The sequence below is a fragment of the Plodia interpunctella genome, chromosome 11 (genome assembly GCF_027563975.2).
Source record: "Plodia interpunctella isolate USDA-ARS_2022_Savannah chromosome 11, ilPloInte3.2, whole genome shotgun sequence".
Taxonomy (NCBI): Eukaryota; Metazoa; Arthropoda; class Insecta; order Lepidoptera; family Pyralidae; genus Plodia; species Plodia interpunctella.
This window is the reverse complement of record NC_071304.1, coordinates 10,494,480-10,516,711: the sequence shown is the minus strand read 5'-3', so window position 1 is coordinate 10,516,711 and position 22,232 is coordinate 10,494,480. Positions and strand designations below refer to the sequence as shown.

Here is a 22,232-nt window from a genome sequence, read left to right as displayed (position 1 = left end):
CGGACAACGAAGTGATACTATATAAAGTAATATAAAAACTGGTTAACAAAAAACAACATTTATTTCTTAACATACTATAAACTAAATACAAGGAGCCTGTTTCCGTTTTTGTTTCTTGAGGTCGCGGTAGGCGGCCACAGCGTCGCGGCGCGCGCGCTCGCGCTCGTCCGCAATCGCGTCCCGCGTCCCCCTCACACCCGCCGCAGCCCCCGACCCCGTCCCCGGCCGCAGCAGCTCGTTCAGCAGCAGCTCGCGGCGCCCCGGCTGCCGGCACCATTCAACATACATACGAGTACATGCATCAAAGTTGTACTTGACTGAAATGAATGTACGCATCTAGTCTTCTTGTTGCTTCAAGCCATTTGATAAGGAAAGCATTAAGTTTTATGAAACAGTGGGTCTAAACCACACCACAAATGGGATATTCGAGTTTTAATAGCGAGTAGCCATACGCTCAGTCTAAGTTGTAATTGAAACGCATCGCGTTAGTGCTCGGGAGTCAAAACAAATGAAATCCCGCTGAGCCTGAGACTGAGCGAGGAAGACGCGGGGCGGTGTCCTTACTGTATGTTATACTCACCCGGGGCGCGGAGTGGGGCGCGCCGCGGGGCGCCGGCAGCGCGGGGGGCGCCGCGCTGACGGCGCCGAAGGGCACGCGCTCGTACTGCGGCCGCTCGCGCTGCGCCGCCAGCGCCGCCTGACAACGCGAGAGGCACACTCAATTAAAGCATCCAATTCTTCTTCAATTCTTTGTATTTGTTACGTCTAAGCCCTGAAATGCGGCCATACCTAGGTTTAGACAGCAGCCTGTCGCAGATAGACATTACCTGTGTATCCTGTTCACCCTTTGGCTAGACCTAGATGCGGCCGGACGCAAATGGAAGATAAAAAGACTTCACTTAGGTAACCACCGTACTAACCAACTGAGACCGAAAAATTTCTACAAAAACTTTTAATTAAAATTTACAAAACACTTTGACAAAAACTACAAAAGAGTTGACTTCTCTGATCAACAACATTACCTGGGCAGCGGCTGCCTTCTTGAGTTTGACCCTGTCCTTGCGCGAGTCGCGCGCCGGCGGCGGCGGCCGGCCGCGCCTCCGCTGCCGGCGCTCGCGCAGCGCCGCTATGCGCGATCCTCGAGCGTCCTCCTCCTCCAGATCTTGCTGTAATCAGAGAATAATACTATCTATAAGGCCTTTTTAACAGGAGATATTTGAAAAAAATATATATGAGATATCTTATTTCTTTGACCAAATTTAACTTACGAATATACAGATTTTACATTACGTATATATAAAAATAGTAGGTATAATCGAAGACGTTATTGTGATTAGTCAAACAAAGACAATTTGTTCTTAGAATTAAAACATACTTTAAGCTAAAATACGTTTTATCTCTTTAAGAAATTTACAGAGCTTTTACTACATGTAAAAACTCTGTAAATTTCTAGTTGTTGAAGGTCCAATTGAAAATCTGAAGTTTAATCTTAAATTCCATGTGGACGTGGTGAAAATTAAATACATTTGTTAGCTGCAACATATTTCAAAATTCTTTATTCAATTTAGGATTATATACATCATCTATTGACGTCAAAAAATAACTTAAGTCTACTGTAGACTTCCAAAGCGCAGCTAACCAAATATAGTGCAGGGTGTCTCCAAACGGTCCAACTGTTTTGACAACAAATTCAATGCATCTAAAGCGCGGGGAAACAAGAACGCAAAACAAGCGTTGTTCCGCCATGTACATTATGATAGTCATTATAGCAACTGAAAATATAAGGCACGATCATGCTAACACGCACGCTCCCCCCTTCCCCCGCGCGAGAGTTTACAAATAAATGATTTTATTACTTCCTTACTACAAGTCTGTATCAATGAATTCACAATGACATTCTGCTTAAATTAATATTTATACTTCTTAGGTAGTCAAAAATCACAAAATTATACTCAAAGGGAAAATCTTATAAGTATAGTAAATGGAATGAAGGGTCCAGAAGGTAAAGAATACTTACAGGATATTCCTGTGCCTCATCAGAGTCATGCAGAGCCCGGATTGCACTGTTGATCCGCATAGTAAAGCCTCGGCCGGATTCTCCCGGCAGCTTACGAAGACGCGATATTGGGTTGCTTTTGCCCATTGTTGCAGCTGGAGAAACAGTTATGTCATTACAAACACCAAATTAATATAACTATCGCCACAATTTCCGTAAATTAAATTTATAAATACAAATCATTCTTTATATACATACTAGCCTTTGCTCGCATTAATTTTACAGGATGCTATGTCGTTCTCCATACTTCAAACTATATGTATGCAAAATTTCAACAAGATTGTAGAGGTAACAAACAAATTTACATTCACATTAATATAGTTATGTAGTTAAGATTAGGATATTTGTAAGGCAAGCCTGTTCATTAAATGTGAGCATAAAATGGAAAAGGTGGCAAACAGGGTGACACATTATTAACTAACTACTACAACAAACTATTTCAACTGCGCCTTAAAAGAAGTATTTAGAAAACTTACTCCTGCCTGGGGACCAAAGGGAATAACTGTGGGTGAAACAAGACCCCTTATTCAGGACCCATTCTCACACCTTTCAAAGAGAAACATAAATGTGGCCATCCAGGTAAGGTTCATCCAGTGATGAGGTAGACTTACTAACCCTTTATTCAGGACAGGTTGGCACTCCTTTCAAAGAGGAACATAAGGCTGGCCGTACACTTAAGACTAACCCAGCAACCCAGTTGTATAAAAATATGAAATGAAACTTAAATTGTAAAGGTGAAAATTCATATAGTAAAAGTGTACTTCTTTTACCGCACTTAAATATGGTGTAGGTAGTAGGTTGTGGGAGCACGCCCCATTTGTGGAAATGCATAATATATAGATAAATTATTATTTTTCAGAATTAAAATCATTAAAAATATCATCAAATCAAATCATTCAAGTATCTGAAATAATATCATGAAATATTAATATACCAATATCAAAATTGAGAGAATCCCCCCTGAAATGCTAATATGCTTCTGTCGAGTATATGTGGGGCTCAAACCCACTATAAAAACCTCGGTGTCGCTCTTCACGCTATAAATCTAGGACAGTGGGTCCTCCCCATCAACCCCCTAACCTATTTGAACATCTAACCATATTTTGGCGCGGCAGAATAACAGCTGAGCCGTTCGTACCGGCAGGAACTAGTGCGAGTTTCCGTTTAAGTTTCTTCGTGGGGGTGCGGACGGGGCGCGAAAACAGCTCCGTCAACGAGCGCGGCACGGGCTGCGCGTCGGGGTCCGAGGGCGGCGCGTTGATCTTGGACTTCAATCTAAGACAACAATTATTTATTGAAGATCACAAACTGAGCAACATTTTGATTCAACCACGATTCAAAACTGCATACTTTTGATCTCGCTTAGCTTGTTGCTGAAGTGGGTCTTTGACTCCGCGATGTTTCTTTGCAGGTATTTTTCGACCCATAATTTAGTCTTTAGTTTACTTCTGTACTAAGCACACTGCTATTCACGTGTTTGTTTTGTTTCTGGAATCTTAACTTCTTTCTGGTCGCATGAGTAGTGATGTGAAGGTGAACAAAACAATTCTCTCCATTTTGTGGTTATGTTAATGTTTTGAAGTTTTTTTTTTTAATTTCATGGCTCCATCGTTCGCCAAAACGATGATTTTGCCAACGTCAAGGTTGAGATTGACACGGAATATAATATGTTGATATATGAAACACGGATCAGTGTGTAACTTAAAATATAAATATATATTTACTTTATCCGTATGTACACATACGGATAAAGTAAATAAAAATTATAAGTAGATATTATTATTTTGTATAATTTTGCCAATATAATTATAAATGGGGAGAAAACTAATGTTAATAGAAATTGCATATTTACAGTTTTCATGATTTGATTATTTTGACAAAATGACATTATCAAATTCTAAGTTTTTTTGTTATGATAGTCAATGTGATTGTTATGGCTCCATCGTTCGCCAAAACGATGATTTTGACACTTAAGCGTGTTGTCAGCATGGAATAGGAAGTATTACTGCACATTTATTCCGCCAGAATACAGCACTGTAGGTATGGCAGGTATACAAAAGCTTTGCCGCCTTTTGCTATGTCGTTTAAAACGTTTATTTTAGAGTACTTTATTAATCCTTTCATTGTTTAAACATTCGTTTGTGAAAATATAATATACGAATAGGGCATATTACGCATAGCTCAGCGCATATGGCGCTACTGGTACAACTAGGGTAAAACGAACATTGCCAATGGAGGCAAAAAGCGCCAATGTTCAATATTTTTGCAGATTTACGACCAAAAATACCTTCTACTAATACGCAATCGTGGTGCGAGTTTAAAGGAAAAAGGAAGGATTTAGTGGACTATCCTGAAAACTATTTTAGGTTATGTTCTGCATTATTTGTTCAACTGTGGTCATAAACTTGATTTTGACTGAAAATCTTACCTATATGAAGTCCATATTTTAATAAGTCTTCACCTGTGAAGTGTTCCCAGCTTCTTTTCGACCATTTACTGGCTCGAAAATTTTACAGCGTGAGGCGTATTCCATAGTTTTCGAAGAGTTTTTATCTTATGAAAAACGATTTTTCCCAATATTTCTGCACCCGCATGTGCTACACTGTTATATATTTTCGAACGAATGCTTACATAATGAAATCATTAATAAAGTACTCTAAAATAAACGTTTTAATCGACATTAGCAAAAGGCGGCACAGCTTTTGTGTACCTAACATATAGTGCTGTACTCTGGCGGGATAAATGTGCAGTAATACTCCTTATAGCAAAAATACAATTTTTAGGTGTCCTAGTGATTATATTTGACACAATCATATGAATTCTGGATAGTCCGACCGAGTCCCTTCTAAATCTATGCTTTTAGACAGATGGGACCATGGAATTAGTAGGTACTTCGTACAACGAAGTACTTATTGAATCCATGGATGGGACAGATTTTGGTTTTGGTAGACGTATAGAATATATCCCGAAAAAGTATAAAGGGTACTTTTTCTTCCAAAATTCCTTCGAGAGAGCCCTAGTGCAGTTGATTTAATGTATGAATATTTTTAGATAGGTACCTATATAAATATTTGGTATTTTTTTTATTATTCACTAGCCTTAACTTTTTAGAAAATAGCTAGCAACTGGGTACATGGACATCTAGCAGTTGGCAGCACTGATGCCAATTCAATGCATAGCAAAACCTCGAGCAAACGCAGTGCAGTGTGTGTTGGTGTTTTGTGTTTTGCGTTGTGTTCACTGTTGTGCGCGGGAGGGGGCTTGTTTTTACCAGCAACAGCAAGGTCGTTCTTTGTGTCAAAATTTTGCTTTTGTGATTGTGACGATTTTATTGTTATTCAGTTTCAAATATTACAGTGATATAATATTATAAAAACTAATATTTCGAGGTGTATTGTGCATATTGCAGTGCGTGCATGTCGAGTGTAGATTTTAGTAGTTAAAACATCTGTTTCGTTGGAACGTTCCAATGAGTTTGGGAGCAGGGCAGAGCGCAGAGGGAACTAATGCAGGAGGAATATTTGTACAATTCAATCAAGACTGCACGTAAGTAACGCCAGTCTATTGTCAGGCTTCGTTTTGTGTGATGGAGTAAGCCGAGCGCTCGTATTCCAGAAAGGACAGCTGTTACCTCTACAGCTTCAAGGTTCCTTTGGCGCGGATTGCGAAAGCGTATCCAGCCAGTCACGAATTATCGTCAATTTGACTGCGAGCGCTATCCGTCGTGTCACGGTGATGCAATATGTCACTGCCAGCATTGGCGTAACTGTATCGTCCAGCGGGGCTGCAGTGCTAGCACTCGTACAGAGCTAGGTTGGGGCGCAGGCCCCACTTATGACCACGTGTTATATCGCAATTTTTGTGTGTGATAATACCACTACCAGCTAATTATTTATTTTCTTGATCAAGTTAGTAAGAATAAATAAACTACAAAGGAGGTGTTTTTTGCTAGGCAAAAGCCTGGCCAGTTTCTTCGCTTGTATCCCTATCTCTGGTCTTTTCCATCCATCTCTTAAATTGTGTTAGATACAAAAATATCTGTTTCATACTTTGGCAATATATGCCTATAATTTTAGTTTGAGGTTCATGGTTGTTTCTTCAATAGCATTAATATACCTGCAGTTCTGCTGTTTTATCATTTGGGATTTCAAATAAAGTTCAGCCAATCAATTAAATGTGTTTCATACAACTATATTTATCTAAGTTGCTCAAGAAAAACATATGTTTTTATGGTTTGTGTTCCCAACTATGCTCATGTTAATATTTATGCATATATATAGTTAGTTAGTAGATTTTGTTTTTATAACTTGAGCACATTTAATCTCAAATTAAGCTGATGGGTAAAGATGAGGTCTAGGGTGTTATATGCAAGTTTAAAGAATGGCTACTCATTTTTGCAAGATGGAAAGTGGTGTAGAACTCTAGGTTTGTCAGTTAAAATTTTGTGACATTGAAATCATGGCTACATAGGTACTGTAAATAGGTGTTTCACTAGTGTTGTGACCATGAATTAATACAAATAATGATTTTTCTCATCTTCCTTTTGTTTATTAGAACAAGGACCTACAATGTGTTAAAGGCAGGGATTTTAGCAGTATCTAAATATAGTTTTTTGCATACTATTTTCTATATTAGTTTCTAAAGTGAATAGTTACGAACAGATAAGCAGTCTGAATTCAAATAAGTGTCTGTTTGTATACATAATGTGTGTGTAACAAACACCTTCTGACAAATATACATCAACTTATTATTTTAATTATCAAATAATAATAGTTTTGCAGCAGTTGATGTGTCTATATCAAGCAGTGTTGATATAGAAGTTCTATTGTCAATTCACTTCATAATGTCACCTAATTGATATTATTGCACTTATTTTAAACAAAAATATCTATCCACTTGTCAAGTCTATTTATATAAAAAAAAATTAGATTTGACACGAAACAATAATGAGTCATTTTATAGTCTCCAGAGAAATCCATGTTAATATTATAAATTTCACAACAAAACCACTAGGCCCATTTAGATTAAATTTGGTATAGATGCATTATGTCTTTAGACTCATTTTCTTAACTAAAAATAGATGGTGCCTATGCCTTTGCAATTTTTTTGCATAAAACATACAATAATAAAGAAATTGGATACAATTATGATTAATTCCATTTTTACCAATTAATCTGATACAGAAACATCGTATTAATTACCTGCATTCATGCTTATCCTCAACAGAGCAGTAATCCCGGAGATACTGGAAAGTAACTGAAATCTTTTCTTCTCGAAGAAGAAGCAACTGAAATGAAAACTCTGTGTGCATATATACACAGAGCTGCTAGCAACAGCTAGTTGATATAGTACAGTTTAAGCCTAACAAAATCTAGAAATATTGAGGAAAGAGCTACTAATTTATGTTTCTTTCCACATATTTATCACAAATCTTAGCATGTCGTCCATTGAAGAATGAAAATGATTAATGTAACATTGTCAACAGGTCCCTAGTAGCAGGCAGCAGCGACGGCTACCATCTGTTCTCGCTGACGCCGGACGATGGCGTCGAGGAAATCTACGCGAGCCGCTCCGGGCAGGACACCTGCCTCGTGGACCGGCTGTTCAGCAGCTCGCTGGTCGCGATCGTCACAGTACAGGCGCCCAGGTCCACAAAACATTGTTGTTATTACATTCAGAGAGAAGTGAAATGCAAACTCAAATGTGTGTATCTGCTTCAAAATTGATATTTTTTATTGATAATTATACACATACACATAGGGACGCATAGGTACATTGCAAGTTAAATAAACGTTTGTAAAAATCGGCTGTAATGACAAGTCTAGAGTCGTCCTCGTAGAACATGGGTCGCCCCGCGGCGTAGGCGTCTCGAGGCGACGCATCGCACCATGCAGTGACCTCTATCCGAACGTGATCTGAAACTATGATGAAATCACCTTTTTTCTATACCTATTCAGTAACGAAAGTAACTCGCGAACATTTGAATTAATTTCAGAACAGACATTAAAGTCGGGAATTTATTCCCCCACCCTAACACTGGTGTGAAGACTCAGTGGGAAGGTGGGTAAGTTGGCTGGTCGTCGATTGAACGACAGCTCGAGAGTTAGTGTTTTTGCTATATTCTGTCATTTTTGCAGAACAATGTATTCATATTGCCACACTGTGACGCACTTAAATATGTCGTAAAATGTCTTATCTGTGACTAAATAATTTACCAATTAAAATCTTTCGTTTGTGAGGGCGTCATCATCGCTGCTTATCGCTCTTAACGTGCGTTAGTCAAGAGACTTGTGTGTCGTTTACACGGCATGGAATTAAATTGCATTGTCTAGCGTCATTGACGTCATTTTAAAAAGCCGCGGCAATAGCGCTACAATAACGTTAAATGCAAATGGTAAAAGTATATATAACCGTGGAATGACATAACAGGGTTAAGCAGTTTGGCAGATGGCGCACGTGTGACGTCACGATTGTGTAACGGCTCCACGGCCAAGTTCACGCTCCGGCCGCTGCCAAACGCCACTCTGCACACGTACGTGGGGGCGGGGTAGGCAAAGTCTCGGGTTAATCCAATGTTGAGGATGTATCATTTTATTATTTGCAGGTCAAACTTTCTATAAACTGATTGAGCTCATGAAGTTCTCATTTTTGTTGTATTAAGTAAAAATATTTTTTTCATTTTATTGGTCTTCGTTGTAGCAATTAAAGTTTAAACCACACGTTACTAAATGATTCTATTATGTTCTAATGATCTTGACATAACCTACATGTCATTTACATTAATAGGATTTTAAATTAGAATACTTAACCAAAAGTTAATGAAATTGGAATTAAATGGGTGAGTGAATTCCGTTATCACGGTACTATCTGTCGGACAATAAGCATCTATAATGATTTTTCCATTTCGAAAGTTCTTTTGTTCAATACCGTACTCTGCTTGTTTTGTTATTAAATAAATCTTTGCAAATTTACATCATATCACCTATCAACAAACAAAGCACTGTTTCATATAAATATTCGCTTGTTTCCCTTCGAGATAGATAGAAAATTCTTACAGATCTCCGAGCAGATCCTTGTTCCTCCACACTCATTAGTACAATTTCGTCCATGAGGTACTTCTGATAACTATATTGACTGTGATATAAAAGGAGCTAATATTAATGTCATATTGCCTTAAATTCTTTAGAGGTTTGAAATCCTCCACTATCACATTAACATGGCTGTGGCAAATTAGGTGGTATGTTTAGTCTAGATTCTATGTACCTACCTACTTCCATTTAATAGTGCACAATCGTCACATTAAAAAAAAAAAACATTTATTTCTTACCGAATACTTTTTCATTAGAAAGTATTGTAACTAGTTTTCTATTGGCTACAGTTGCCACAATTTACAAAACCGAAAATGGTGGCCACAAAAATGCAAATGCAATATCATTGGAGCCAGAGGTTGATGAGCTTCTGTAATATAGTGCCAATGTTGCCAAGGACTAGTCATAGATAAACGTTTCCTGTAAACAGAAGATCATAGCAGCCTTGTGTCGGTTGCAGGAAGCTGATAGTGTGCCACTACAAGAAAGGCACGGAGATCTGCAACTACAGCTACAGCAACACCATCCTCGCCGTCAAGCTCAACCGCTCCGTGAGTACTTGCGACCTGCCATGGGCCGTTCGCGATCATCACCCGCGTCACAATGCGCCAATATGTCGCAACGCGACATAATTAATGTCCCTGCAGTTCAATGGTTCAAAAAAACATTTATTAGTAACTAGCCGATGCCCCCGAATTCGTTCGCGTGGCTGTCAATTATTGGTAAGGAGTCAAAATTATCAGAGATTAAAAAATTTCTTTATATACTATATTATACAGTTTAGCTAATCTCTATGAATGCCATATCAGATGTGCCAGATCTTCGATGTTTTAAATATTTATAAAAACAATGTTATGGAAATAAATTTAACCGCAATGAAAAACCAGCAATGTATACCTGCAGCAAACTGTTCGACGACAGTGTGGAGCCGGCGTAAAATCGCTAAGCCAGCTGTCCAAAATTTCTCTAAATAATTAAATTTAAAACCACTAGAGCCATATATCAGACCTAATTTTTCTCGAACCAATAATTTTGCATTAGAGCAGAGAACAAAGAAAAATTACATCGAAACTGTTTATTTTACTAATAATAACAAAACTATATTTTACCCCCCCTAAATCACCCTTACGAGGGCTGCCTTTTAAGTTATGTCGTTTGAAGAAAGTAAGATAATTTAATACATTATTACCGTTTATTGTTTTTCAAAGAACTCTCCGCGATATTTTATACACTTTTGCATGCGTTCAAACCAGTTTTCAAAACATTCCACTCCGAATTGCGGGTAGTCAAAATGGCCGATTTGTATGCGTCGACAGCTTCTTCGGGTGAGCTAAAACGTTTACCACGAAGACTGCTTAATTTTAGAGAACGTAAAAAAGAATCGTTAGGGCTCAAGTCATGACTGTAATGCGGGTGATCTAAAAATGTGTTTGAAATGTTTTTTCGAAATTCTGTGATGACTTCTTGTGGCAAACAAACAGTGCCGATGCCTCTATTTCACAGTATGTCACATGACGATCTTCGACGATTAGCTGCCGCATGGCGTCGACATTTTCTTGTGGCATGGCGGTTTTTGGACGACCTTCGCATGGCTTGTCACTGATACTACAGTGCCCACGTTGAAATTCTAAATACCAATGTTCTACAGTCCTAAGACAGTGCTGCATCACTAAATACAGATGTGATCTCCTCAAAGCACTGAAGTCCCGTTAATCCCCATTAATTAATAAATAATAAATAAATATATTAGGACAAATCACACAGATTGAGCTAGCCCCAAAGTAAGTTCGAGACTTGTGTTATGGGATGCTAACTCAACGATACTATATTTTATAACAAATACATATATAGATAAACATCCAAGACCCGGGCCAATCAGAAAAAGATCATTTTCCATCATGACCCGACCGGGGATCGAACCCTGGACCTCTCGGTTCAGAGGCAAGCGCTTTACCACTGCGCCACCGAGGTCGTCATTGAAAGTTGTAGAAAATTATCGCGCGCATATTTTCCTTTGACATTTCCATTTTGACAACCGGCTTGTCACCTTTGAACAGACGCTTATTATATTCCGTGTCAATCTCAACCTTGACAAAATCATCGTTTTGACGAACGATGGAGCCATGAAATAAAAATAATAATAATAAAACATTTCGACTAATCAAAAATCAAAACATTCTTTTGTTTTCGAATTCTAAATTCAAAAAGGAGGAATAGCTAACGTTTTCTTTTTTAATAATCGCTGCGGGTTTGCAAACGACAAAACTTGAAAGGCAGCCCTCGTATTTATTCACTCCGCACGTCTGTATTTGGGTCATAAGATTACGTCGTCTTACCACATTGTGCCTGATTTGGTCCAGTAGATTCGGAGCAAATTGGCTGTGACAGACGGACGAAAAATAAACACATGGGTGATCCTATAGGATCACCAGGTACTGTTGTATTGGACCTTAACTACCTCAGAATAGGCATTCTTCCTTTTTAATTATAATCTGTTATTTCTACTAACATAATAAAGCTCAAAAAGTAGTTTAAATGGTTTCTGTGTAAGACGGCCACGTTGACTCCGAAGGGCACAGCTAGTTCACTGCTAACTCAACCTATTGGATGCAAATTGTTGCAAGGACATTGTGAGCTTTCGCAATATGTTATGGTGTTTTATTATTTTCACAGGCTGATCGTGTGTTTGTGTGTTTCCAGCGGCTGATCGTGTGCCTGGAGGAGTCGCTGCACATCCACAACATCCGCGACATGAAGATCCTGCACACGATCCGCGACACGCCGCCCAACCCGCGCGGGCTGTGCGCGCTGTCGCCCTGCGTCGAACATTGCTACGTCGCTTACCCCGGCTCCAGCGCCGTCGGCGAGGTGCAGATCTTCGACGCCGTGCATCTGGTCAGTGCTACATCTCAACGCGTCATCACTTCGTCTAGCCTACTTGCGCAGCACACCAATAAACTTGTATTGTTCTTATTTGGGTTCCAATTTGTGCTCTAGTTAAAAAAACAAACCTTTGATTTTCGATTCCCAAAAAAATATATCTACGATTTATCTTATTAGTTTCCTTGCCATAGCTGTGGTTACAATGTGTCCTCTATCCTATTGTAGAACGCGAAATGTGTGATCAGCGCGCACGACAGCCCGCTGGCGGCGCTGGCGTGGTCGATGTGCGGGCGGCGGCTGGCCACCGCCTCCGAGCGCGGCACCGTCATCCGCGTGTTCGCGGTGCCCGAGCGCACCAGGTGAGTACCGCCTCGCTCAGCTCTCGCCCGGACTCAGACCCGCCACTCAGACCCCGTCTGTCGCAGGCTGTACGAGTTCCGGCGCGGCGTCAAGCGCTGCGTGTCCATCTCGTGCCTGTCGTTCAGCGCGTGCGGCGGCTACCTGGCGGCCGCCTCCAACACCGAGACCGTGCACGTGTTCCGGCTGCAGGTACACTGGCTAGGCAATCTATGTCACCATTCACGATATTATGACTCACGATTTGGATCTCATTTTACTAATTAGAAAGAGGTTACTAATTAGAAATTATTAAGTGGTAGAAATTACTAAATATTGAGTGGTGCTACTTGGTACAGACACGTTTTATAATTTTTCGAAGATAAAAATATCGATAAGAGCAAATATGTAGTCACACCGCCTCTCTCACCCTTCGAACCGGAACACAACGATGTAGACCTTGAGTATATTAAATAATTCAATCCCAACTAATATTATAAATATAATAAATATAAGTTATATATAATAAGTTTGTTTGTTACTTCTTCACGCATTATCTATTGGATCGATTGTTATGAAACTTGGTACACGGGTAGAAAATAACCTGGAATAACACATGCTTTTTATCCCGAAATTCCCACGGGAGCGAAGCCCCGGGGCGCAGCTAGTGTACAATAAAAATACGTACTTATTTTCAAATATTTTTTTGTTGCTGTTCCTGTGATAATCTCAAAATTCATGGTCGTATTCCTCATGACTGAGGCTCATGGTCATTACATGGAATGAAACACACGTAACAACTTTCATGGAATTATTAATGAAGTGGTTTGCACACAAGTTAATAATCAACAAGTGTGCAGTTTTCCTCACAATGTTTTTCCTTCACCGGAAGCAAGTGGCGGTTGATAAAAACATGAGTCAGATTGATATACAAACTCATGTGGCGCGAGTAGGATCGAACCTGGGACCTTTCGATCCACAGGCGGGGGTCTTAACAATGGCGGTGGTGGTGTAATGACACCACCACCGCCTATGATAATAAACAAATTTATGTCCGAAAATCGATTTGAGATTAGATCGATTTACGATAGAGAAAAAGAGATATTCATGATAATATGAAAATGACGTATCATAAAAAGTGCGTTACTACTGTAATATTATACGTTATTACTATTTTGGATGAAATTCTTTCAGACATAAACTATTGTTGAGGGCTTTCCCCAAATATTTTGGCATTTTGGTAACGTCTATTAAAAAGGGACCAAGATCAAGGGTAAGGCTGCTTTTCCACCAAAGATAGCTTAGCTACGTTGCTGTGGATAGGTTTTGAATCCACCAATTACATTGATTTGTTCTACTAAGCTTTGTTTTTTGTACGAAGCGATGCGTGCTGTGTTCTAAGGATGCGTGCTAATGCTGTGTGCTAAGTATGCGTGCTAATGCTGTGTGCTAAGGATGCGTGCTAATGCTGTGTGCTAAGGATGCGTGCTAATGCTGTGTGCTAAGGATATGTGCTAGTGCTGTGTGCTAAGGATGTGTGCTAATGCTGTGTGCTAAGGATGTGTGCTAATGCTGTGTGCTAAGGATGCGTGCTAATGCTGTGTGCTAAGGATGCGTGCTAATGCTGTGTGCTAAGGATTCGTGCTAATGCTGTGTGCTAAGGATGCGTGCTAATGCTGTGTGCTAAGGATGCGTGCTAATGCTGTGTGCTAAGGATGCGTGCTAATGCTGTGTGCTAAGGATTCGTGCTAATGCTGTGTGCTAAGGATGCGTGCTAATGCTGTGTGCTAAGGATGCGTGCTAATGCTGTGTGCTAAGGATATGTGCTAGTGCTGTGTGCTAAGGATGTGTGCTAATGCTGTGTGCTAAGGATGTGTGCTAATGCTGTGTGCTAAGGATGCGTGCTAATGCTGTGTGCTAAGGATGCGTGCTAATGCTGTGTGCTAAGGATTCGTGCTAATGCTGTGTGCTAAGGATGCGTGCTAATGCTGTGTGCTAAGGATGCGTGCTAATGCTGTGTGCTAAGGATGCGTGCTAATGCTGTGTGCTAAGGATTCGTGCTAATGCTGTGTGCTAAGGATGCGTGCTAATGCTGTGTGCTAAGGATGCGGGCTAATGCTGTGTGCTAAGGATGCGTGCTAATGCTGTGTGCTAAGGATTCGTGCTAATGCTGTGTGCTAAGGATGCGTGCTAATGCTGTGTGCTAAGGATGCGTGCTAATGCTGTGTGCTAAGGATTCGTGCTAATGCTGTGTGCTAAGGATGCGTGCTAATGCTGTGTGCTAAGGATGCGTGCTAATGCTGTGTGCTAAGGATGCGTGCTAATGCTGTGTGCTAAGGATTCGTGCTAATGCTGTGTGCTAAGGATGCGTGCTAATGCTGTGTGCTAAGGATGCGTGCTAATGCTGTGTGCTAAGGATGCGTGCTAATGCTGTGTGCTAAGGATTCGTGCTAATGCTGTGTGCTAAGGATGCGTGCTAATGCTGTGTGCTAAGGATGCGTGCTAATGCTGTGTGCTAAGGATATGTGCTAGTGCTGTGTGCTAAGGATGTGTGCTAATGCTGTGTGCTAAGGATGTGTGCTAATGCTGTGTGCTAAGGATGCGTGCTAATGCTGTGTGCTAAGGATGCGTGCTAATGCTGTGTGCTAAGGATTAATGCTGTGTGCTAAGGATGCGTGCTAATGCTGTGTGCTAAGGATGCGTGCTAATGCTGTGTGCTAAGGATGCGTGCTAATGCTGTGTGCTAAGGATTCGTGCTAATGCTGTGTGCTAAGGATGCGTGCTAATGCTGTGTGCTAAGGATGCGTGCTAATGCTGTGTGCTAAGGATGCGTGCTAATGCACACAGCTGTGCTAAGAATGATGATGGAAAGGCAGTCTACTATTAGCATGTTACGCGTTCGTATCATTTCGTATTGAACACTTATTATTACATTCAGTATTCCTTAGAATCACTGATCAGAGTTATGTAGCGCTCGATTCGCATAAAATAAGAAATGAGAATAGAAGTCGTCGCTGTCGGGCAGGAGGCGGTGGAGTCGGAGGTGGTGGCGGAGGAGGGCGAGGGCTGGCTGGGCTGGCTGCAGTCGGCGGCGCGCGCGGGCGCGGGTTTGCTGCCCGCGCACGTGCAGGGCGTGCTAGCGCAGGGCCGCGCTGCCGCCGCCGCGCGACTGCCCGCCGCGCCCAAGCGGGCCATGGCTGCCATCACCAGGTACGCTCACACTGAAGCGAGTGCGACAGTTATTAGATTAATTTACTAATGAAAATGTCTTACTAACGAACAAAAATATGATCACTCTTGCGAGAAAAGGTTGTTCCCTAAGGCAAAAGTGAGGCTCCGCTATTGCGTAGATGAAAAATTCAGAGAAGGACGGGTGTGTTGCAGCGTGTCGAAGTCGCCGCGGCTGCTGGTGGCCACGTCGGCCGGCGTGCTGTACGTGTACGCGCTGGACGTGGGCGAGGGCGGGCAGTGTGCGCTGCTGCGGGAGCATCGGCTGCTGGAGCGCCCGCCGCCCGACGCAGGTACGTGTGTTGTCCAGTGGGAAGATCTTCCATGCCAACTCAAATTAATGCATCCGATCTCAAAAACTCTTAACTCGCGTTCTTCTTCGTAGCGCGTCGACTTAACGAATTACATTAGTGAAGACCGATAAGCCAACGATTCAACGATCCATAGGATTGTGATGAAAAAGTAATAAAGTGGACATAAAAACAATCCTTTGCCATCATTGATATAAGCTATAGTGCTAGTCTCAGGTTCCATATCAGATTCATGAAATCATTTATTTATAATTTCACTCGATTTAATATATGATTACGATATGGACATGGTCTGAAATAAAGATTATTATTATTTATTCAGAAATTAGACCTTCACAGGTACTTTCTCACGTCAAATTTTATATTACATAGTAATTTCTCAAAAGCTACAAACTACTGGCAATTCGGAACGACCACTGCTAAGAAGAAATGTCAAAGAAACTAATTTGAACAGCGTTGGTCACTATCACGCCGGATGGGCTTACCATTATTATTATACATATTTTTTTCTAATAGTACAACATAGTACCTACATAGTCAAAATGTTCAACTTTTGCCAAGGCGCTATATAGTATATTCTTGTTATATAGTTTGGTTGTTCTATTAAGTTTATTATTTGATTTTCCTACAATTTTCCGTGATAAAAAGTATATAAGATGTTATACTCCAGATTTCAAGTAAATCGATGGGAATTCCAGAAATTTTCGAGGTATCTTAGATGTTAATCCGGTATGTAAGATACCTTCACAAAACATTTCAATAAACGGTCGTGTAGATTACGCATGATGCGCGTGCAGATACAAATTTCAAAATTGCAATTTATTAATCTATACAGGCTAGGAAGTCCAATGTCCATTCTAGTAAGGATTTACTTAAAATATTCAATGTAAAAATCTACACTCCTCAAAAGCCCCTGCGCAGAAATCGGTCGGTGAAAATGGGCAACTACTTACAAGAAGCTCTCCGCGTGAGTCCGGCCGCACTCGGCTGGATTCTTCTTTATTATTAACGGCAATTATTTCGTTTATGTATTTAAACAGCGTAAAGTTAGAATCAGGTCATAGTGATCGTTGTGCTAGTAGGAAGCCTGTTTTCTTGTAAGAGCGACAAAGCTGACTATAGGACACTTTCCTGAAGCAAACAACAGGTAAACTAGATGTGAATCAAGTCGTCTTCGACAAAATAGTCATAAGTTGTTGTAAGCATTATATGTCAAAATCATTTTAATAAATTCAGAAGAAACTTTTTTACTTACAAAATAACGATAGACCGACGACTCGAGTCACACCATATTTATGAATATTCTGTTAGAATAAGATTTATTCCAAAGATAGTCTATAAGATTGTGTTCGCCAAAAAGTAAATCGGCCGCGGCGCGACGCCCGGCCGCTGTCGGCCGCGGCGCCCGCCGCCGCCGGACATTCCCGTCTCCGCTCCGAAGCTTCTCCCATCCATTTAATCCTTCAGTTAAAGATAGGGATCAGTTGGGATCAAACGGATTATACACTCTATTTTATATTAAAACTAAAGCCAGTATTTCTATCCATGTAAGTTTTCAAACGGTAGCTACTTGACTATTTTAATTATTTGATACAAAAATCAAGTTATTAAATTAATTTTCAAAGGTTTACCAATAGTCACTTTTCATTGACATCGCAACGAGTTAAAAACCTTCAAATGACAATATCCAATTGTTGTATTATAACGTATGTATATATCTGTGATAGAGCAGTGGTAGGTGGTGTGTGAGTGTACATCAGTTTGTTTGGCCGCAGCGGCGCCGGGCCGGTGTTACGCGGGCGCCCTCCGCGGCCGGGACTCCGCGCTCACAGGTACTCCACGCTCGCCCGCCTCCTCTCCACCGACACACCACTCTACCTCATTACCATCCCAATTTTATTGTGTATTGTATATATATGTATATTTATTTATTTTAAAAGTAATAATTCGGCATCCTTTTGTTAAAATAGCAATAAAATTATACACTTGTCTGACCATAAATAGTAAAACCGGATTGTGCGATTATATTGAGAAAATAATTATAAGGAACTACTACCAAAATGATGAATTAAGGGTAGCAAATATAAAAATGACCGGAAATAAATAATAATACATTACAATTAAAATAAAATTGGAGAATGTTGTAACAATGGAAAAAGATTGGGTACGTTATAAACAGTCAGCGTGGACACGCCACGTGGCACGTGTTAAGGTGCGGGGGGTGGGGCCCACGGGTGGGGGGCGCGGCGGCGAGCGCCGGGCGCGCGGTCTCGTGGCCGCGCGCGGCGCCCGCGCCCTCCCCTTAGCTTTGTTATTACATTCTATCTGCTTTACATTATTAGCTTCTGTTTATTATTTGACCCGCGACCGATCGCTCACAGTGATACGACCGGCGCGATCTGTTCACCAGATATTTGCCAATGATCATACGATTGTATAAAACATTGATTTGATTAATTATTTTTGTGGTTATGCTTTTATTCCTTAATCTCCATTATTTCTTCTATTAACGATCGTTACGATTAACGCTTTACATTCTCGCAACATCACATTCCGTCGTCGCTCGCGTTTCGCAGATGAAGTTAGATATCGAATCTTTACGCAATGTCAATTCAAATAGCATCTGAATTAAACATTTCTTAACTAGTACAACTTTCTGGGCCTTGGCGATCCGACGTCTACCTTCATTTGTTTTCGCGGCTGGCCGATTAATCACTAGCACGATGCAATTTACTGTTAATAATAAGAATCAAGTAATAAAATAATACTCATGCAATAAGCATTTATTTTATTTCGTTTATCTAACGTTACATATGCGTATATTTTTACATGGTGCAAGTGAGATAGCGAACTACCGCGAGCGGCGACGGACGTCACCTACCGGGACACACTCCCAAATTGCACGAAACTCGTACGAAGAAAGTTTTATTTATCGTACAAAAAAAACGGACAACGACTCTTGAATGATTTTTCTCTGGTTCATTTTACGAAACATATTTTCATCTCGTTTTGATAAATTGCGGATTTAGTTTGCACTAGGTCATTGTCTGTGTTGTTCGTGCACAAATAGACTAATAGCTTACAAGTCGAGATGAATTTGAGAAGTCGTATACTTGACCTCGACGTAGCTGACGCCCTCGCGCCCGCAGAGTCCGCGCGCGGCGCGGAGCTGGGCGCGGCGCTGGAGGGGAGCCCCCCCCGCGGCCCCTTCGACCTCCGCGACCACAAGCACTTCCCGCCCATGCGCTCGGCCGCGCCGCCGCAGTCGCCGCAGCCGCAGCCGCCGCAGGACCAGTAGCGCGACCACGCCGTCTACTGCCTTTCGACAATTGTTCCTTGGCCGATATCTTGATCAAACATTAAGACGAGGCTCGACCGAAATCCGCGGGAAGTACAAGATCATATCACGAGTTTTACTTCCAAATTCACGGCGAAGGAACTATTTGTTGAAACTCTGTCTAGGCCCCGGTGTACTCTCATAAATAGTTAGTTTTGAAACAGATTGTTATTAAGATATTTGCTAATAATTACAATAAATACGCAATAATATGCATGATTTAAAAATAAAAGACAGTCACATCCAAATGGCAAGTACTAGATTTTCTAACACTCATTCATTGTGGGCCATGTCCTACATGATTTTACCTCGGTGAACGAAGCAATGATCTTACAGCGCACAGAAAATTTAAGTCATGACCTTTCACATGTATATGTAATATGTGAATTGATATCCTTACAGAGTACACCTGCGCGCCCCTGTAAATAATTGCGTATCGAATTATTGATGTTTGGCGACCGGGCGTTATAGAATTTCATATTCGAATAAGTACAAGATTTTGTTTTTTTTAAGTTAATTAAAGTTAAGACTTTTCATACGAAGAGGAAGATTTTGTCACTATTATATCATGTAATATGTAGGTACAATTCCTATCATAAAACCTGTAAAATTAGGTATTTTAACATGACAAAAATATTTTTCGCGCTTCCGGTCGCCGTCTCTTCTGTAATTAGTTTTAAATACTTATTGTACCAATGGTTTATTTCCAAATTGTAAAAAAATGTATATAGGCATTATTGATATATATTAGCGACGTGTGCGTCGCGCACGCTCAGCACGGCTCGCGGCCTCCAGGCGCTGCGCTCGCGCACATTCGGGCACACACATTTTTTTTATTATACATATATGCAGTTTACAATTAATCCGAGCCCAAAACACATTTAGGATTTTACTAAATGTTGTACTTCTTGCTTTTAACGGCAGAGTAACATCCACCATTAGATACCCTAAACTTTTTTGCAGTTTTAACGTAAATGAGATATATACGTGTAGATCGAGATATGAGCAAGCGAGCGACTCAGCAGATTGTAAACATTGCGGTGCAGGGCAGCCGCGAGCTGCGTGCGGACTATACAACGTCAGAACGTAAATATTTCACCGACGTGAACACGCTTGCATTGCTGTTTAGGCGCAGAATATTCAATATTTATCATGTAGTCATCTCATCACTCTTAAGTCCTAAGTAAATTCATTTAAATTACGAGTTATATTTTATTGATTTAAATTGGTTAAGCATTTTTTTTTTCTTATAATAATCCAAATCTTGATTCTAGTAATGATGGAAAACCCATTCACCGTAATGAGAAATTTTTCGAATCCTTCTGGACCATTATGTTGAATTCCATTAGATATTCGGCGCCTAAACGGCTAAACGGCAATCACATTATAGGTCCTGCTTTTCTATTGGCCAAGGAGCTGTCATAACGTGTTATATCGTGGATATGCGTGAAGTGACGGTGGTGTGTAGTTATAGTAAACTGTGATCCGTGTAATCATTTTGAACATCAAAATAGATGTTAAAGCAGTTAAATAGTTTTGTCTTCTGGCGACTGTGTCCTCTAGGACATCTGGCAGCCAGTTGTATTGTATTCCAATTGTCTCGTAGATAAATGTAAGATAAAACACGAGTGTATAGCTTCGATATTCCAAGAATGGAGGAAATGGTTACGGATCCTTTAAGAATTAGCACATTTTCAGACTGTCAAAAGATATTTGAATTTTTATAAATACATTTTTATTATTGTCGCTGTTATCTCCACGCGAATAACAACTAAAGCGCTGTTGTATTCTTCATCTTTTTAAATCTGCTTTGACAGATACTGGGTGGGTCAAAATGTTTTCAGAAAGCCTAACTAATGAATTGCTTTTTAAGTCGCTGCAGTATTGTTTGGTGAACTGCTTTCTTCTTCGTCAGAAAAATATCATTAAAAGTCTATCGCGAACAAGGAGGAAATGAGTGTAGTTTCTCCTGCAAAACTATTTGGCCCGATCTAATAGAGTAAGGTGTCGCAGCGGTATTACTACCGTCGCGACCGCGGCCGGCTCAGCGTCGCCGACAGCTTAGACACAATATTGTAAATACATTATAATTAATAAATATTTTTACAAAATCTCACTTCGTGTATTTTGTTTCATCTCCAACGATTGGTCTGCCTTATAGTTATAAGTCCACTAAATAGAAGTATAAAGGGAGAGAGATGTCATGAACATTTTGCCTGAACGGGGGTCGGGTGACGTTCACAAAAGTCCCCCTTTCGCGTCGGCCTGTAAGAATGTGATAAACTTTTTCCTATATTCATAATCTGCTATTTTGAAAATCTAATATTTCAAGAATCGGATATTCCGAGAGTCAATAAAGTACAAAAAGTAATGGGCGGATTTTTATACAGATTTGACCAAAACATAGTGTGACTCCTGAGGAAGGATTAAGAGTACATACAATTTATTATGGTTTTAACCGAGCCGAGACGGATCGTTTTATGATACAAATAATAATGTTGTATGCAAGAGTTACAACTGGTTTCATTTATATTTTGCAAAGATTTCCTCGATAATGCTCATTATTTATGATTACATATATTGATTGGTGATATCGAAGGGGTGAGTGGCATAAATTGAGAGAGACCTATAACCGGCAGTGGGATACAAAGGGCTGCCGATGGTGATTATAACGTTGGCACGCGAGCTCATTGTCTAGTTAGGCTACAGTATTCTTGTGTCTTGGGCAGTCGTCTATCAGTTGCTCATGTAGGGTGTGTGCGAGTGAGACAGCACTATCTTATTCAAGTGACGCCGCGACGCCTCCCGCCGACTATTTGTGATGTATCCTTACATATTATAAAACAAAGGCTAGGCTAATTAATCTTATAAGGCACATCTCGTTCATAACATCTCCAAAGGTTAAGGTTAATACTGAACGAATTTTTAAGTGGATTGTGTTTATAACGATTAGACTTAACGGCCCACACTAAGCTCGTATCGCGGGTCCGATG

General features: G+C 40.5%; 2 protein-coding genes across 6 annotated transcripts; one reads left to right on the top strand and one right to left on the bottom strand.

Annotated features, from left to right (window-relative positions):
• Positions 1–42: 42 nt before the first annotated feature.
• LOC128673824 (uncharacterized protein) lies at positions 43–3,671 on the bottom strand. 2 transcript variants are annotated; one of them, XM_053751944.1, is made up of 6 exons: positions 3,407–3,671; positions 3,195–3,331; positions 2,018–2,151; positions 1,023–1,166; positions 581–697; positions 43–264 (listed from the first exon to the last, which is right to left on the bottom strand). In XM_053751944.1, the coding sequence occupies exons 1-6, from the start codon at positions 3,481–3,483 to the stop codon at positions 82–84; spliced, it is 792 nt and encodes a 263-aa protein (XP_053607919.1). In that variant the 5' UTR covers positions 3,484–3,671; the 3' UTR covers positions 43–81. The 2 variants fall into 2 exon arrangements, with proteins under 2 accessions (XP_053607919.1, XP_053607921.1); XM_053751946.1 differs by having other exon boundaries at positions 43–317; positions 3,407–3,666.
• Positions 3,672–5,234: 1,563 nt separating this feature from the next.
• On the top strand, positions 5,235–21,355 carry Atg18a (Autophagy-related 18a). Of its 4 annotated transcripts, none has more exons than XM_053752125.2 (10): positions 5,235–5,602; positions 7,542–7,703; positions 9,605–9,695; positions 11,845–12,039; positions 12,253–12,386; positions 12,453–12,576; positions 15,389–15,573; positions 15,748–15,884; positions 17,678–17,734; positions 19,052–21,355. In XM_053752125.2, exons 1-10 carry the CDS (start codon positions 5,526–5,528, stop codon positions 19,198–19,200), a joined length of 1,311 nt encoding a protein of 436 aa, XP_053608100.1. In that variant the 5' UTR covers positions 5,235–5,525; the 3' UTR covers positions 19,201–21,355. The 4 variants fall into 4 exon arrangements, with proteins under 4 accessions (XP_053608100.1, XP_053608099.1, XP_053608102.1 ...); XM_053752124.2 differs by having other exon boundaries at positions 19,031–21,355; XM_053752127.2 differs by lacking the exon at positions 17,678–17,734.
• The last annotated feature ends 877 nt before the right edge of the window (positions 21,356–22,232 follow it).

Coding starts and splice junctions, on each gene's coding strand:
- Atg18a (XM_053752124.2), top strand. CDS start 5,526: ATGAGTTTGGGAGCAGGGCAGAGCGCAGAGGGAACTAATGCAGGAGGA. Junction 9,696..11,844: donor CCGTCAAGCTCAACCGCTCC/GTGAGTACTTGC, acceptor GTGTGTTTCCAG/CGGCTGATCGTGTGCCTGGA. Junction 17,735..19,030: donor CCGGGACTCCGCGCTCACAG/GTACTCCACGCT, acceptor ACCTCGACGTAG/CTGACGCCCTCGCGCCCGCA.
- LOC128673824 (XM_053751944.1), bottom strand. CDS start 3,483: ATGGGTCGAAAAATACCTGCAAAGAAACATCGCGGAGTCAAAGACCCA. Junction 698..1,022: donor AGAAGGCAGCCGCTGCCCAG/GTAATGTTGTTG, acceptor TCGCGTTGTCAG/GCGGCGCTGGCGGCGCAGCG. Junction 265..580: donor CGCCCCACTCCGCGCCCCGG/GTGAGTATAACA, acceptor TGGTGCCGGCAG/CCGGGGCGCCGCGAGCTGCT.